The 18,657-nt window shown below is 41.1% G+C and overlaps 1 protein-coding gene across 1 annotated transcript in view; it reads right to left on the reverse strand.

Annotated features, from left to right (window-relative positions):
- The window catches only part of LOC136881992 (cardioacceleratory peptide receptor-like), a 283,179-nt gene extending 268,508 nt beyond the window's left edge, over window positions 1–14,671 (reverse strand). Inside the window, exons 1-2 of the mRNA XM_068229121.1 lie at window positions 14,528–14,671; window positions 14,148–14,283 (exon numbers count right to left, since the gene is read on the reverse strand). Of these exons, the coding sequence (XP_068085222.1) occupies window positions 14,148–14,283; window positions 14,528–14,671 (280 nt within the window). The remainder of the gene's footprint in view (window positions 1–14,147; window positions 14,284–14,527) is intronic.
- Window positions 14,672–18,657: the final 3,986 nt, after the last annotated feature.

Here is an 18,657-nt window from a genome sequence, read left to right on the forward strand (position 1 = left end):
TTTCTTAAATTTTACGACTTCCTGACAGGGATTCGAACCCACGTCCTTCCTGGCGAGCCGAGCACGCCTTTACCGCCTCGGTTAGGCAGCCCGTGTCGATATACTAAACTTCACATTTAATGCACAAAGGCTGATTTAGAACACCTACTTGTTCAGCACTTGCAAAACGAAACTTAGCGCGGAAAAACTGGCGAGCAAAGGATAACATCACGTGATACAATAGGGAGTAGCTTATTGGCCGATGAAATGTTTCCGTTTTTATTTCACTGCCACGTGGTATTATTGCGGTTTTGGTTGAACTTACTGTTATTACATACTCAATTCCTAAGGAATTGTCGGCATATGCTCCTTAGTGACATGTCTAATGATAGATTTAAATGCAAAAATTCCATTAATATGTATAAATAATTTTCAGAAAAAGTGTAAATATCAGAGTTTGATTTTGAACGCCTCATTTTTCCAACATAAATTTAGCCGATAAACTTGCATAATACTATTATGCTTGTGTAGGCCTATAAGGAAATATGTATTTAATTTTAACGTTTAAACTCAACCCGAAAGCAGATTATTTCATCCTTGTGTTGTAAAAGTGTAGATAACACTTTATTTATTAATAAGCCAAGAAATATATCATTTCAGGCTTTCACGGCGGACGTCACGATGTATTTAGAAGGCATTTTTCCAATTTATAGGCCCTCGTCCAATTGAGCATCTAGTCTCAGGTACTGATTTCCGATGAATGCAGCCATTTCAAATTACCAAGTGCTGTTTGCAGTGAAACATTCAAGCACGCCCTATTGACACCTGAAATTTCAATTCACGGTAAAGAAATATCTGTAATAATGTAATCCTTCCATTCGATCATACTTGTAACTCAGGAACATTAACAATATTTCAGATGATCAGTTTTTACGTCAGGTGGTGTTCAGCCCCGGTATTTATTTATTTATTTATTTATTTATTTATTTATTTATTTATTTATTTATTTATTTATTTATTTATTTCTGAACATGTCGGGGCTTGGGATATGAAGTTTCCTATAATGCCAAACAATAAAGCCTAATTATATACTGCGTACTATAGCTATTTCAAATTAAATTAAAACAAAATGTAGCATTAAAATCAAAATTGAATTGAATTGAATTGAATGAACTGAATTGAATTGAATTGAATTTAACATAAAAACTAACGTTGGAATTATAATGAATATAGTTGCTATGATTAAGGAACTAACTCTAGACATTCTCAGCCCCACCAACTACTTTTATGGATTTTGGGGACATCGATATGCATTGATCGCACGGTTACATTTACTGGCACCAAGCGAGTTGGCTGTGTGGTTTGGGGCGTGCAGCTGTGAGCTTGCATTGGGGAGATAGTAGGTTCGAACCCTACTGTCGGCAGTCCTGAAGATGTTCCTCCGTAGTTTTCTATTTTCACACCACGCAAATGCTAGAACTGTGCCTTAGTTAAGACCACGGCTGCTTCCTTCCTACTCAGAGCGCTTTTCTATATCATCGTCGCCATAAGACCCATGTGTGTCGGTGCGACGAAAAGCAAATCGCGAAAAAAAAAACAAAAAAAAGAAAAAAAAACAAGAGAATTAATGGAACGAGGCTGGTGTATTTGAACACCTTGAATGGCATACTACATGATTGATGCGGTATAAAAAGCGGCCACCTGGGTCTCAGAAAGTCTTTATTTTACCGTCTCAAAAACTTAGCCCTGACCCTCAAAGCAAACCACGAATTGAATGTCACCGTTTCTCTATTGATGAAAAGGTATTGTCATTCACCACCAGATTGTTCACTTAAGGAACTGTATACACACAATTATATCTGTCATTTTCACATATTAACTAGCCCTAGTACTGACAACTGTCGAATATTCGACACTTTGGTCCCTGCTGTAGTGGCACTTTTGAATATTCGACACGTTGGTATTTCTTCAGGTAATTTCCTACTTTTTTCAACAGATACCATGATAGTCTACTTCTTGTCGTTCCCGATGTCGACTACAGCCATGAGTTCAGTTTCATTCATATTTACAAGCTCTTTGGACGCAATTCTACAGTTGTAAATGAGTGCAGTTTTCCACCGATCTGTATGAGCGCCATTTCTGAAGTAGTTATAAACAAACCTTAACAAGCTCTGCTTTGCTATTGTATTTCATTTTATTTCGTAGTTTTTCGTACGGTGCAAGGTCTGGTCGGTGGATGCGGAGTGGCGACGGCCACGGCCACGGCCGCCAAACCCCTCACCTTAGACGTGCATCTCCTCCACCGTAACAAATCTCCCGGCCTGAGAGACGGCGTTACCGTTTAAGAGGCCCTCCTCCCCCTTCAGGGAAGGAGTGAAAACGTTTTAGCAGTAGTTATTTACCTCTGTGTATACTGTAAATTATTATTTGATTTATTATATACATTTTTAGTACAGTGTGTGTTTAAACATAACATCTTCACTTCACTACGGAAAGTTGGCAATGAAGTAGTGCGAAATTTGTTGGCAGATGAAAGTGACGCATCTGAATTTGAGGGTATTTAAAATGAAGCGACAGATTCAGAGTCAGATTTGGAATGTTTGTCAGTTATTCAATCGCATCAAATTTCGGACAGTTAATGTGATGACGAACTTCCCATAAAGTAATCTGTCATAACAACGTGGTCCAAGGGCACGCCTCCAAATGATTGCATGCCAGTACATTTTCCATAATATTTGAGAGAATACACCTCTTATACTGATGAAACGTTTGCTAATACATAACAGATACATTATTGACAATCTGCATACCTTAGTTTGTTCATAACGTGTTCCAGTTTTGTGTACATATGATCGAAACGTTTATTATTGTTATTTTGAATCTAGAAATAACCCTTTTTGAATAGACGGTACATTTTTTGGTGAAAAAATTTGTGCAATTTCGTTTCACCACGACAATCCCCAGTTTGTTGGCTTTGGGCAGATGCATAACAGTTTGTCGATTTATTTCATATCTTGCGGATATTTTTTGTTTTATTTAGACAAGTAGAAGTTACCAAACATGGCTGTCATCACAAGAATTAACATTTCCATGGCTAGACTAAATCTACTCATAAATATGCTTCGGGGACAGACGTACGATGGCGCTGAAAATATGAGCGATATTTATGATGGAGTACAATCGATGGTTAAAACTCCAGGCAGTGAGGAGGAAAATGGTGCAATGACAATAGAAAAAAGTCATCAAACATGAGGAAAAAGGAGCCAACCTCGGTGGTTCAGTATGTTATTTGTTGTTGTCTTTATGTTTTTTAAAGTGTGTTTGAACTTCTCTGAAGTCAGAAGTATTTGAGAACGTTCAAATATAACAACTCTGTTTCTGTTTCAGGCACGTTGAAGAATTCCTATTGGAAGAAAAATGGAAACCCTGTTTTTTTACAGTTTGGGGGACGTGCTGATTTTTACCTGAGCAGCTGATGTCAGATATCACATGGTTTTAAAATTCACATGGCGTTAAGTAAGGGAATCTTAGGGCAAACCCTAAAATTAGCTAGAATGGCTTCAGTCACCCCAAACACATGGGAAAACTGAAGAATTTTTAAATTTCGGTGCCTTTTATTATCTATTAGCATGTACCAGAGGCTTAGCCCGCGTTTATTAAATCAACCGTTGTATGTTTTCAACCATTTATTTAAAGGAAAATAAAAGAACATTATATTGATTAATACAGATTGTTTTTGAATACAATCCAAGAATTACATTATTTTACTTTAATTATAGTCTTCAATGCTTAAGATACTGAGTTGTTGGACGGTACAAATAATATTAAAATTATATAAAATACCACACCAGATATAAAAAAATAAAACTGTATTAAGTGTCCTTCCATTTTGAGCTAAGATATAGAGCTTATAGAATGTCACCCTTTCCAACTCCTGAACAATCCAGGTGCAGTTGACAGCTTCATTTCTGGAGCAATCATTGCTCTTTGACACAGCTACCATGCATGCTCGGTGAAATGCTGTACACACGTAGAGTATGTTAAAAATTTCAGATTTCTGCGTGCCGTAGATTTAGCTGGGCATCGCGCACATACACACGAACATATCCGCATATCACGCACTGTATATGGTTCTTCGTGTCGGGGACCGGAATTGGCTTGCTATGCCATGGACTCACAATGGGACCTTGACTGACATATGCACGTATTACTATTCCTTGTTTATTATTATCTATTTTACGTACTGTAGGCTTACGTTTCCTCTAAATAAAATGTAAGATTGAGTTAGTTGAAAGAAAATAAATACAGTGACCATCAAGTCAAACAATTAGACTTTTCCTGTCTGGATGTAGGTCAATTCTTGTTACTTTCGATATACACGCATTTCACGCCGCTTTCTGTTCTTAGGTCATACCTCCATTTCTCCTATTACTCCAATGTTTAGAGTTAAGAAGGTAAGTAACGTAAGGGTGTATTCTGCCCGAAGGCAGGTCCGAAACTCCGCAGAGGTATGCCTGAGCCGGAGTTTACGTACGGTAGGGTGGCCAGTTCCTTTCCGCTCCTCTATTCCCTTATCCCCCCCCCCCCCAAACAGCGCGTGGCAACCCATCCAAATTTTGACCATGCACAATGTTGCTTAACTTCAGAGATCTCACGGGATCCGATGTTTCAAAACGGCGAGTTAAGAAGAGTGATCATCCTTTTGTACGCCCCCTTAAATCCACCACCACCAAAAACAGCTCAGCAATAGCTTAAGGGGGCATATTTAATGCTTCTAAATGAGATTAGTGAAACAAAGCATAGCATTCGGCATGCACTTTCTTCCAATATCAGTATCGCGTGGCCTTTAATGACAGCAATGTTGATTAAACTTGTTCTGAATTGACGTTAAGGCCGCAAACAACCTATAAGACGTTTAGAAAGCAGAAATTTTCACATCAATGAATTAACTCTAAATGCGAAGTTTTCTAATCCATGACGCAGTACCACATGCCGCCTGTCAGACTGCGCCATGTACTTTGCTTCCCACTGAAGCTGTTCTAACACTGACAACATTGTAGGTAAAGAGATCCAAGTGATCAATCATCGCCACTCACAGCTTGTCTGTTTGAACACAACCAACACACCTCGGAGTTGTGAGCTTGATAACCTTCGCAAGAATGTCCCAACAGAGTCATGATGAACTGGTATATCAAACATGTCAATTAGTTTCGCTTCGAGGTCTCCTTGTGAATACACCATTACTGCAAATATTTAAGATATGATCGTCGATGAAAGAGGCAGTACTGTCTCTGATTTGCTAGTTGTTTTACGTCGCACCGACACAGATAGGTCTTACGGCGACGACGATGGGACAGGAAAGGGCTAGGAGTGGGAAGGAACCGGCCGTGGCCTTAATTAAGGTACAGCCGCAGCATTTGCCTGGTGTGAAAATGGGAAACCACGGAAAACCATTTTCAGGGCTGCCGACAGTGGGGTTCGAACCTAATATCTCCCGAATACTGGATACTGGGTCTCTGATTTGTCGTAGCTGTTTGTCATGACAAGAATAGTGGCAATGGCGTATGGCAAGGTCGGATATAATTTGAATGAAAAATAAATAAAAACAATAATGCTTCAACTAAATACATACCTACACGATTGAGATAATTTCTTGTATGCTGAGTGTTGGGAAATTTCCATTACAAACTTTTGTAGAGGGTAGTGAGTAGGATATGTTTTGTACAGGAACATCAGTCCGTGCTACTTCTTCTTCTTGAAGTGTCATGTTCGTAAGCGGACGTTGGCAATCATGTTGGTTACGTTATGCTGTTGATGGCTAATCCGAAGAGAGATGTTGAGAATAGCCCGAACCACTGTTGTAGGTTTCCCAGCCACGAGATCCTTTTTTCAGCCAAGACCACGTCTTCTACAGGGTTTTCAAAACTTCACGTCGTAATTTCCGAGTTGGATTCCTCACAGATAGAGACGGGAAACAATGTATATAAACACGGGTCGAAAAATGTGTACTTTCGGAGATATCACACTCTCGTGGGCTAGAACCTCACGTGTACTCCGGTCATTACTTTACAAGTTGTATTTAAAATACTCGTGCTTCATCCTCCACAGCAGTCATGTACACCAAAGACTTCGCGTATCTCCACAGAACGGTGTCTAATGGATTCAGATCAGGTGATCGTCGAGGCCAAGAAAGTACGCATTTCCGGACTCAATTTTACACACTTTTTCCTTCTCTATATGTGAGGAATCCATCACAGAAATTATGCCGAGTATTTTTTAAAAAACCCTGTATGAGATGGAATAGACCATGCCTGAAATTTCTTTCAGAGATACTTATGTTAGTGGCCGTGAATCTACTCCATATAGAATGACTGAAAAGAAATACTAACGAGTTTCTTAGAGTGTCGCATTACATGGCCGAAGTATGTGACGTTTCCGGATCTTGAGGGTGTTCATAAGCTCCCGCTACTTTATCACCCATGTCAGAACGTCTTTGTTTCGAATCAAATCCACCCAGCCGATTCCGAGCATACGCCGATAGCACCACGTCTAGAGTACTTCAAGTGTTCACAAGAAGCTTTACTCAGTGTCCATGATTCTGCTCCATAAAGGAGGAGCGAAAATTCACAGCAACTGAAAAGACGTACTCTGAGGTCAAGGATGAGGTAGCGGTCTTTTAGGTTAAGTAAGTCGTCTTTACATACATGCCTCGATCTGCCACCGGCTGCTTGACCACGATTATGTATTTGGTCTTGTTGACATTCAGCCTCAACCTGAATTCCTCACGCGACATCACAACGCGATCCAGAAGCGTCTGTAGTTCTTCTTGTCTATCAGCAATCAATACGGAGTCATATGCATGTCGAATGTTGTAAATCAGCACTCTTTTGATGATGATGATGATGATGTCAATTTCAATGTCATCGAGGGCTGTTCGAAACATGTGCTCGATGTAACATTCCTGTCTCATTACCCTCTTTTATTTGACCTCTTCCGTCACTGACATTGGCTCTCTGTTGCCAGGAGAAATTGGCTATAAATCGCAGATCCTTCTAGTCTATGTCCGTAGTTTTCAGGATTTCAATCTTGTCATACTGGACCTTCTCAAAATCCTTTTAAAAGTCAATGAAGCAGAGAAGATATAGCATTTAACATCGTGGCAGCGTTTCACCAAGACCTGAATGCTGAAGGCAGCCTCTCGCGTTCTCAGTACAGTCCTAAACACAGACTGTCTGCTTCTATCCGACCATAAATTCTAACCTGAAGTATACGAAGGAGTAGCTTAATTATTATTATTAACTTCGTGTGGCTATTACTAGCCGAGTGCAACCCTTGTAAGGCAGACCCTCCGATGAGGATGGACGGCATCTGCCATGTGTAGGTAACTGCGTGTTATTGTGGTGGAGGATAGTGTTATGTGTGGTGTGTGAGTTGCAGAGATGTTGGGGACAGCACAAATACCCAGCCCCCGGGCCATTGGAATTAACCAATGAAGGTTAAAATCCCCGACACGGCCGGGAATCGAACCCGGGACCCTCTGAACCGTAGGCCAGTACGCTGACCATTCGGCCAACGAGTCGGACAGTAGCTTAATAATAAAACGTTATTTGCTTTACGTTCCACTATTTAATTTTATGATGTTTGGAGATGTCAAGGTGCAGGAATATATTCCCGTAGGAGATTTTTACGTGCCAGTAAATCTACAGACACGAGGCTGACGTACTTGAGCAGCTTCAAGTACCACCGGACTGAGCCAGCATCAAACCTGCCAAGTTGGGGTCAGAAGTCCAGCGCCTGAACCGTATGAGCCGCTCAGTCCAGCGAAAGAGAAGCTTCACCGTGCCTTTTCCGTGCTACAGGTACAAACATATCAAATCGAGTGTTTAAATCTACCACTTTTGCTGGAGGAAGGAGTGATATTAATTTAATTAGTTGTGGCTCACTTAATTACTTTTCTAACTAAATAATGGCAGACACGATTGCAAGCGAATGATGCGTCCAGTTCGAAGCAATAATGAGAGAGGCAAAATACGAATCACGTGACATCATGTAATCGTCTTACAGTGATTACGTAACTTCAGCAGCCTGCACTTTGTCACCACGGTTGCATACCAGTACAAGTAAACTTTGCCACAGATGTAATCTCTTCTTCACCCAGTAGAAGCGGGAGATTTAAACACGGAATTAAAATAGTAAGTTGTATAATCGCTCAAGGAAAGAAAAAGCGGAAAATCTCATGGTATTATATGTTCCTCGCATTTAATATTTTATCAGACTTAACTGTAGTTATTCCATGCAGATACAAATGCAGTGAACATACACAAAAAAGGTTCAATTGTTTCTGAGAAAAGTGTATTGCGGGGAACTTATACAATACCATGCCCTCACTCATTTTTGAGCAAGTGTACATGTACGACAAAAGCCGTACGTTTACGGACGGTTTTTTTTTTGCAAGTTGCTTTACGTCGCACCGACACAGATAGGTCTTATGGCGTCGATGGGATAGGAAATGGCTAGGAATGCGAAGGAAGCGTCCGTGGCCTTAATTAAGGTATCTCCCGAATACTGGATACTGGCCACATTTAAGCGACTGCAGCTATCGAGCTCGGTACGGATGTTTCAAGACGACCGAGCGAGTTGTGTACGCGGTATGATTCACATAACTCTCACCGTTGCATTCGGGAGAGAGTGGGTTCGAATCCCACTATCAGCAGCCCTGAAGATAGTTATCCGGTGTTTCTCATTTTCACACCAGGCAAATGCCCGATCTGTACACTGAATTACGGCCACGGTCGCTTCCTTCCCATTCCTAACCATGTCCTATCCCTTTACCGCCATAAGATCTATCTGAGTAGGTCTTCTTTCTCAATTTGTTTACCCTCCAGGGTCGGCTTTTCCCTTGGAATCAGCGAGGGATTCCACCTCTAAAGCCTCAAGGGTAGTTTCCTGGAGCTTCAGACTATAGGTCGTGGGATACAGCTGGGGAGGATAGCCAATACCTCGCCCAGGCGGCCTCACCTGCTATGCTGAACAGGAGCCTTGGTGGGGGATGGGATAGTTGGAAGGGAGAGACAAGGAAGAGGGAAGGAGGCGGCCGTGGCCTTAAGTTAGGTACCATCCCGACATTTGCCTGGAGGAGAAGTGGGAAACCACGGAAAACCACTTCCAGGATGGCTGAGGTGGGAATCGAACCCACCTCTACTGATTTGACCTCCCGAGGCTGAGTGGACCTCGTTCCGGCCCTCGTACAACTTTTCAAATTTCGTGGCAGAGCCGGGAATCGAACCCGGGCCTCAGCGGTTGGCAGCCAATCACACTAACCGCTACACCACAGAGGTGGACACACTATTACTGTACATACGTGTAAAAAATATTTTAACATAGGTAGTGTTTGACAGACTGAAAAGCTTTTAAGATACATTTAATTGAAAAAATAAAGGTGTCGCAAAATAGACTTCCAATTTAGGAATGCCATCCGTAACCCTAGAAGTACCGAAAAGTACAACAAACTGGCCCCTACCATACACTTGCTACAAAGATGAAGAGAAATAAAGACATCGTTCTTTGTTCTTCAGTATGATACTTTCAACTTTCCGGCTCCATGGCCACATGGTTAGCATGTTGGCCTGTGATCCAGAGGGTCCCAGGTTCGATTCCGGCCGGGTTGGGGATTTTAACCTTCATTGGTTAATTCCAGTGGCTCGGGGGCTGGGTGTTCTTGCTGTCCCCAACATCCCTGCAACTCACACACCCACACATAACACTATCCTCCATCACAATATTATGCAGATACCTACAGATGGAAGATGCCACCCACCCTCATCGGAGGGTCTGCCTTACGAAATTATTATTATTATTATTATTATTATTATTATTATTATTATTATTATTATTATTATTATTATTATATTGTTTATGTCTATCCCTTAGTCCCGTCTCTTGATACGGGTTAGGGTATGAAGTAATATGACATAATTTTTCGGCTGCATGCCCTTTCCGTCAATAAGCTCAGTTGAGTAGCAAATGAAGATGAATGATGACAAATGAAATTTGGTAAGGAAGTGGCCTATGAATAAGATCCCTCCTTAGTAATTATAAGAGGTTGATTAACGTGAAAGGAAAGTGTGAGATTGTGATTATATTTATTGAAAGGTTTATTATTTGAGTGTAATTACGGTAATTTGGAATTGATTTGGAGCGCAAAGTATGTTATTTGGAAGAGTGATTAGTTGAAGGATAAGAGTTTGATTTGGATGGATATGAAATTGGAAAGTTCGATGGTATTTTTTGGAGTGAAGGGCGCTTGGAGTGATTAGATGTGATGGCAGAATTTAAGTGTGGAATTTGATTTGAGTAAGTTGAAATGAAGAGTGATTAGGTGATGAGATGGATGAGAATTTGAATTGTGGAGTGTGTTTGGGTTTGTAATAAGAGGGTGTTTGACGCGAGAGGAAAGCGCGAGATTGTGATTATATTCATTGAAATGTTTAGTGATTGAATGTAATTAAGGTTATATGGAATTGATTTGGAGGGTAAAGAATAAGGTAGTTTGTAAATGATTTGGGGTGTTAAGTATATACGATAATTTTGGGTGATGAATGTGAGATATTTATTGAAATGTTTGGTGATTTGAGTGTAATTAAGGTAATTTGGAATTGATTTGGAGGGTAAAGTATGTAATTTGGAACAGTGATTAGTTGAGTTAAGTAATGGCGTTTAGTAATTAGGAAGTAGCTCATATTAAAATGCTGAATAAGGATCTTGTGGCACACCAACATGACAGGTGATGTAATGCTAGAGCTGGGTAAGCAACCTGAGGAGGTCAGCAGCGAGGACAAGGTACGGTTTGGAATGTGCTAGGTTGCGAGCCCAGCCGGAAGAGATATGTAGGTTTTAAACCACATGTGCCGTTTGGCGATGTTCTTTTATTTTATTCTATTTTATGGTTCGTTGTTTATCCTATTTCCGTATTGCCATGGCCATTGGATCTCCGATAAAGAGTTGTTCATGGGCCATATGACAGTGCCAGTTGTTCATTTTATCTTAATTTACTGTGCTTTATAGGCTGGACATTTCTCATTTAACAGATCAATCGGATAATTTACTGTAGATCTGGAGGAAAATATAAAAGATACTTGTAGACTTGTTGAACAAGAACCCTCCGCACCTAGAAGCGAAAATATTAAACCACAAAAAAAAAAAAAAAACATTTTCAGGATAGCCCGAATACACGATTGAAAAGTTTGGTTCCATAGCCGTTGCGCGTTAACACTTACCGCCACTCTCTCCGTTAGGATGACACTTTCAACATTTTCGTATATTTAATTATTACTACCTGATAGTATCTTAGCTGACTATTTCTGACCTTTGGTTGCAAAATGCCATACGACTTCGGAATTCAGTTGCAGCTTCTGTCAAAAACTCTAACTCAACAACAAACTTTAAAATTGCATGTAGAGATTACCTGTTGAATACCGCTGATTGTTCCGAGTGACTGGTGACGTATGATAGGTTGTGTGATCGTGGCACGTAGGCAATTGACAATTGGCCTGCAGTGAGAATTGGTGGTAGAAGGAGTTCTTGGTTCAAGGTACTTAGAGGAGTTACAAGGCTTCAATCTTTCACCTTTGTTGTTCATAGTTTACACGGATCAACTGATGAAAGGTATAATGTGGCAGGGAGGGATTCAGGTGAATGGAAATGTAGTACGCTGTCTGGCCTATTCTGACGACTTGGTGTTAATGGCAGATTGTGCCGGAAGATTGGGGTCTAATATCCTGGGACTTAAAAATAGGTGCAATGAGTATGGTATGAAAATTATCCTTTCGAGGACTAAATTGATGTCAGTGGGTAAGAAATCCAAGAGAACTGAATGTCACATTGGGGATACAAAACTGGAACAGGTAGATAATTTCAAGTATTTGGGGTGTGTGTTCTCCCAGAATGGTAGTATAGTAAGTGAGATTAAATCAGGGTGCAGTAAAGCCAATGCAGTGAGCCCGCAGTAGATAGTTTGTAACGCGCAGTTGCGATCAACAGTATTCTGTAAGGAAGTTAGCTCCCGGACGAAACTATCTTTACCCATTTTCACACAAGGCAAATGCTAGGCCTTTCCTATCCCATCATCGCCATAAGACCTATCTGTGTCGGTGCGACGTAAAGCCCCTAGCAAAAAAAAAACTATCTTTACATCGCTCTGTTTGTAGACAAACTTTGCTTTATGGGAGTGAGAGCTGGGTGGACTCAGAATATCTTACGCATATGTTACTGTCACTGGATCTCCAACAACTACACCATTAGCTGCCATAGGTAGCCTAGGTGTCACTGAAGGGGCAGATTAGGAAAACGAGGTAGATTCCCGTTGCTTTCCTCACTTTCAGATGGTTATCTGTTATGAGACTGCCTAGCCTATTGCAAATCACACTTCAACCGACCATTTGAATGATTCTTCCCGACAATTCATCACACAGACTGTCTGCACAATGAACGGTTGTACTATCGGTTCTCATACTTCAGTCACTGTAATATTGCCAACGTATGGGTGAAATAGACAGGTTAAGGAATGTACCGAAGATGCAGTGTACTGATAACACTACATTTTTACAAATCTTTTTTACATCACACCGGCGCAGATGGTGACAGTGTGTCCGGACATTTCGTACTACGCACATTCCATACTATTTGATTCGTGAGGACATTTCGTAGCACCTAGGTCGTTATTTACCTGCGAACGGTTTTCCCGTAATTCGCAGATATTTACGCCAGGACAATCGTACCACTTGATGTCAGACTGGAACCATTTCCACGCCAGCGGGCATAATGAGCCTGACAGACACACTTTAAAAATATTTGTTTATTTTTCCTATCGGCTTTACATCGCACCGACACAAATACGTCTTACGGCGACGATGGGACAGGGAAGGGCTAGGACTGGGATGGAAGCGGCCGTGGCCTTAATTAAGGTATAACACCAAAATTTGTCTGGTGTGAAAATGGGACACCACAGAAAACCATCTTCAGGGCTGCCGACAGTGAGGTTCGAACCCACTATCTCCCGAGTACTGGATACTGGCCGCACTTAAGCGACTGCAGCTATCGAGCTCGGTACTTTAGAAATCAGAAACAAAAATAATTTACAACATTTTCTGAAAAATCTTCTATATTATTTTAATAATTGCATTTTAAACTATACTTATCACTTATGTTTACATAAATATTATCATAAGAAAGTCGATTTATTAAGTATAAATCCTGAAACAAAACAATACAATAGAAGCATACATGGTGTTTGGGCGCAATGTGCGTGGCAAGCTTAAGGATAGATAATATTACTATTATTGTGAATATTTATAAACTACTGCATTATTTCATTATCAAGTAAGTAAACTAAAAGATTCTGATGAACTGGCCGATATGGGCTTGAAGGTCACACGGAAACACGAAACTTATGAAAGGTGGACGTAGCTAGGCCCCCGCGAATGACGAATACGAAATAATAACGAACACGTGTGCCAGCCAGATCAGTTGCGCCCGAGGGAAGGTTAACATCAGTAGTCACACCGTGTGGAGACTTCTGCCCCAGTAGTGGACATTGGATGTACAAATTAATACATTTATTATGATATCGCTTTTACATCTCAATAGTTCCCACTCTTTCAAGTGGTACGGAATTTCCTCTCCTAAATATTATAGTCATAAGTTGACACTTCGCGTGTAATTAGCCGATCAGGTGGTACGAGATGTCCGGTGGTACGAAATGTCCTAGAACCGGTGACAGTGGGATAGGAAAGGGCTAGGAATCGGAAGCAGGCGACCACGGCCTTAATTAAGGTACGGTCCCAGCATTTGGCTCGCGTGAGAATGGTTATCCATTGCTGCTGACAGTGGAGTTCGACCCCACTATCTTCTCATGTATACATGCAAGCTGATAGCTATGTCACTCAAACCACATAGCCACTTGCTGTATGGTAAGAATGCATCTTACACGAGATGGATCTGTGCCAGATTAAGAATGATTTATCTACTGCATTTGAATTGGTGTTATATAGTTGTTCAACTGTTTGTAGTTGTCTATATAAATTGTGACATTCGAATATTTCCGTAAAACATGTGGGGTCGTTTTCCAATGTCTAATTAAGAAGGAAATAGTAGTATTCCCTATTTCTTACCTGCTACTGCCAGTTGCATAATGAAGAAATTCATCCGAGACTTGCGAGATTTGTTGAGCAGGAGTGCCACGATTACAGCAGAATTTCCCAAGACGATACTGGCGAACAAAATCCACAAAACTGTGAACTGCTCCGTCTGAAACAGAGAGAAAGTGGGATCCATTTATTGTTTATAAAGTAGGGAGGTTTGCATATTCTATATATTCTAAATAAAAATACATCTACATTAAGTAATTTTATAATGTCAGCAAAAAGGTTCAAGGCCATCCATTCGTAAAATAATTTGGGATTTAAATGCAAGAACTAAGAGTCGTTGATTCTGGAACGTTAAATAATGTCCGTGGGTCAATATTCTGACCCTGGTATCACTTTAAATCTACAGCAATTGAAGAAGCGAAGCAATTAGTAGTAGTAGTAGCAGTAGTAGTAGTAGTAGTAGTAGTAGGAGGAGGAGGAGGAGGAGGAGGAGGAGGAGTAGCATTAGTGGTTGTTAATAGCAGTGGTTTTCCACCACGGAATATCATATTTAGGACTAGTAACAGTGGTGTCTTAACACACCATCACCCCATACAAGCTTACCGTTACACAGCCTGTACGCGCAGCCAAATCGTTCAATGAGAGTTAATAATATTAGTAATTTTATGTCCCACTCACTACTTCCAAGGTTTCTGGAGACTCCGAGGTGCAGCAAATTTTGTCCCAGTTCTTTTATGTGCTAATTAATCTACCGACAAGAACCCGCCGTAGCCGAGGAACTTCATATATCAATGGACTGAGCTCAAAGCGAATTCACGACTTCGGATTCAGAAATCTAGTGGTCTATCATCTGAGACACTCAGCCACTCGGTGTGTGTTGTTTTAAGGTGAAGCACATCTAGATAACTATCCCCTCCTGACTCTAATGAGAAGAGAATTAGTAAGAACCCGACCCTCAAAAATGTAGGTATTGGCGAAAGACATGAGAATGAAAGATTCGAGTGACAGGAAACCTAGTTACCATCCCAAGAGAACTAGAGTTAATTGAGGGAGATCTGATAGGAAAGATAAGAAACGAAGAGTTGAGCACAAGTGGAATCGCCGGATGCGTTGGCAACGAGATTCGGTTTATCTAGCTGTCAGCTTGAATTCGGGACCCCACCGTCGGCAGCCCTGAATATGGTCTTCCATGGTTTCGCATTTTCACACTAGGCAAATAGTGCGGATGTTCTTTAAGCCCACTACATCCTCAGTAGCAGTCCCTTCCAATCGTTGCGTCACCGAAACCTCTGTGTTAATGCATTGTTAAAATACTAGAAAGAAGAAGACGATAATCCTTTTAGTTTTTAAATGTATTTATTTATTTAATTATTCCTTCGTATCTTCCTTGCACATTACAGGGTTTCTTTACGCCAATTACAAAGTGTCATTCTTAGTTACATCATGGCATTGCATTAACCAATAATATGCTACAATATAACATTCCAAACAGACAGTTAAACAAGCAATGATTGTGGATATGTTTTACAGTTAAATATATATAAATTACAAATTAAATAAATAAGTAAATGAATAAAAGCCCATATAAAATAATAACTTAAAATCAATACAATCTTGTCGTTAACATTGCATTCTACCACAATCCTCTCTATGGTACCAGTTCTTCTGGCAACGCGTCCGAAGTACAGTGCGAGCCTTAATCGAGTTGCCGGTTGTTCGCTGTATCATGTCCGGGTGATCGGATGATACAATAGCCGTGTGATTCATATAGATTGCCCAGCGATGGCATGGTCTTTGTTAGTCTGCGATAAGCTTCCGTGCAGTGTACAGTTTGATTGCTTCTTATACAACAATAATTGATCAGTTTAGTGCGTGGAATGGCCTTTTACATTCGGTGTTGAACAGTGTACTTTCATGTGCTGTAGGTTTTTAAACGCAATTCACATGAGCATTTTGAAGATTCGTGAGGCTGAATTGCAGAGATTGAATCGGAATATGATCACACGCTACAATGCTTGCCTACAGGCTGCGGGGGATCATTTCCAAAACTTACTGTAATGGGGTACGTTTTATTGCCCTTCCGTCTGTTTTTAAGTCTGATTATCTATTCATCGAAGTTGATGTGTTTTCTACGAGCGTTCTGGAACGATAAAACGCCGATCGCGCTGACGTTTGCCGACACGTGGCATGCAGGAAGGGCGGCAACTCTTGCGGGACTCACCTGGTATCATACGTAGACTTGTCCGTCTCCTTGGGTGAATGGTCAGCAAATTCGCCTTCGGTTTATAGGGCCTCGGGTTTGATTCTCGGCCGGGTTGGAGATTTTAACCTGATTAATTCCCCACGTTCGGGGACTGGGTGTTTTTAACGTCTCCAACATCCCTGAAACTCACACATCACGCACAATACTATCCTCCACTACAACAACACGCAGTTTCCCAAACGCGACAGATGCCACTCATCGCCATCGGAGGGTCTGCCTTACAAGGGAAGCACCAGGCTAGCCACATGAAAGTGAAACTTTGTGAAACAATGAATATAATACCATAACTACTGGTCAATTGCAATTAAGTTCTACCGTCTCCGGTGGTACATCGCAATCGTCTTCATTGCCAAATAGCTGTCACCTCCTATGGAATTCACTATTTCTTCGATGGAACTATATATCACTCATCCTCGTGGAGTCCTTCCTTCAATGAAACCTGAATGGTGCATAAAGTACTACAACCAGAATATAAAGTCCTGGCATATGAGGTGTACCGGTACTGAAGATCTATTTTGGTCTATCATCTCAAGGATCTTGGAGTTAGAGATCATATCCTTTAAGATATTTTCATCATCCTACGAATAGTATCACATTTCAGATGCTTCCGGACGGTCGACTTCTGCCTCACGTTGTGTTCACCTTCGGTGGCGTATAATTTAACCGGTGTGGTGTGTTGGTTAGTGTGATTAACTGCCACTCCCGAAGTTCCGGGTTCGATTCTCGACTCTGCCACGAAATTTGAAAAGTGGTACGCGGACTGGAACGGGATCCACTCAGCCTCGGGACTTAATCTGAGTAGAGGGGGTTCGATTCCCGCCTCAGCCATCCTCGAAGTGTTTTTCCGGTGTTTCCCACTTCTCTTGTCAAATGCCGGTTCGTACGTAAGTTCAGGTCAAGGCCGCTTCCTTGTATATCCCTTCCAATATTCCCATCCCCCACTACGCCCCTGTTCAGCATAGCAAGTGAGGCTACCTATGCGAGGTACTGGTCCTCCTCTCTACTTGTATCAACGACCAAATGGCTCACGCTCCAAGACATGCCCTTGAGACCGTAGATGTGGAATCCCTCGCTGAGTCCGAGGGGAAAACCAACTCTGGACGTTAAACATTAAATAATAATAATAATAATAATAATAATAATAATAATAATAATAATAATAATAATAATAATAATAATTCACCGGGCGAGTTGGCCGTGCTGTTAGGGGCGCGCGGTTGTGAGCTTACATCCGGGAGATAGTAGGCTCGAACTCCACTGTCGGCAGCCCTGAAGATGGTTTTTCGTGGTTCCCCATTTTTACACCAGGCAGTTGCTGGGGCTGTACCTTAATGAAGGCCACGGCCAATTCCTTCCCACTCCTAGGCCTTTCCTATCCCATCGTCGCCATAAGACCTGTCTGTGTCGGTACGACGTAAAGCAAATAGCAAAATAATAATAATAATAATAATAATAATAATAATAATAATAATAATAATAATAATAATTCAACAGTCTATACACATGTTTTCAGTAACTTTTTTATTTTCGTGTAGAAGTTAAACTTACTAGTAAAAGGTGAAAACCTACAACCTGCTTTCCAGTCTTCGACCAGGTCAGGGATGTAATGAAGGAATCAGATATAGGCTGTTATTACGATGGGGTCGCCACTCCCAAAGTGATTTACATTAATGAGTGATAGATGCTATGAAATGATAATGGAGAGTGTTGCTGGAATGAAAGATGACAGGGAAAACCGGAGTACCCGGAGAAAAACCTGTCCCGCCTCCGCTTTGTCCAGCACAAATCTCACATGGAGTGACCGGGATTTGAACCACGGAACCCAGTGGTGAGAGGCCGGCGCGCTGCCGCCTGAGCCACGGAGGCTCTACTAGTAAAAGGTATTGGGTGTTTCTGCATAGAATAAATAAATCAATGCCGTATTTAACTTCTGTAGCACAATTACCAGTAACAGTAATCATCTGACCAATGTATGTAATTTTTTTTTTTTGCTTTTATATAATCTGGTCATGTAATCGTAACTGAAAATTCAGAGGTGAATATGCAATCACCATGCATGGAGGTTGATCTTTATACTCTCTCCCCACATTTATAGCAATCCATGACATCTTTGCTTGGAGACAAGAATTGCCTGGTCATCACCAAATTTTATGATCTTGATAATTTTTCCATTTACTTTTACAACCTATATTTACGTTTAAATGCATCTGCCATCGTAAGTTCTCCCAGGGCATTAAAGCGAACTGGTGAGGGGGGACATCCTTTCTTACA

Source organism: Anabrus simplex, chromosome 1 (assembly GCF_040414725.1).
Source record: "Anabrus simplex isolate iqAnaSimp1 chromosome 1, ASM4041472v1, whole genome shotgun sequence".
NCBI lineage: Eukaryota > Metazoa > Arthropoda > Insecta > Orthoptera > Tettigoniidae > Anabrus > Anabrus simplex.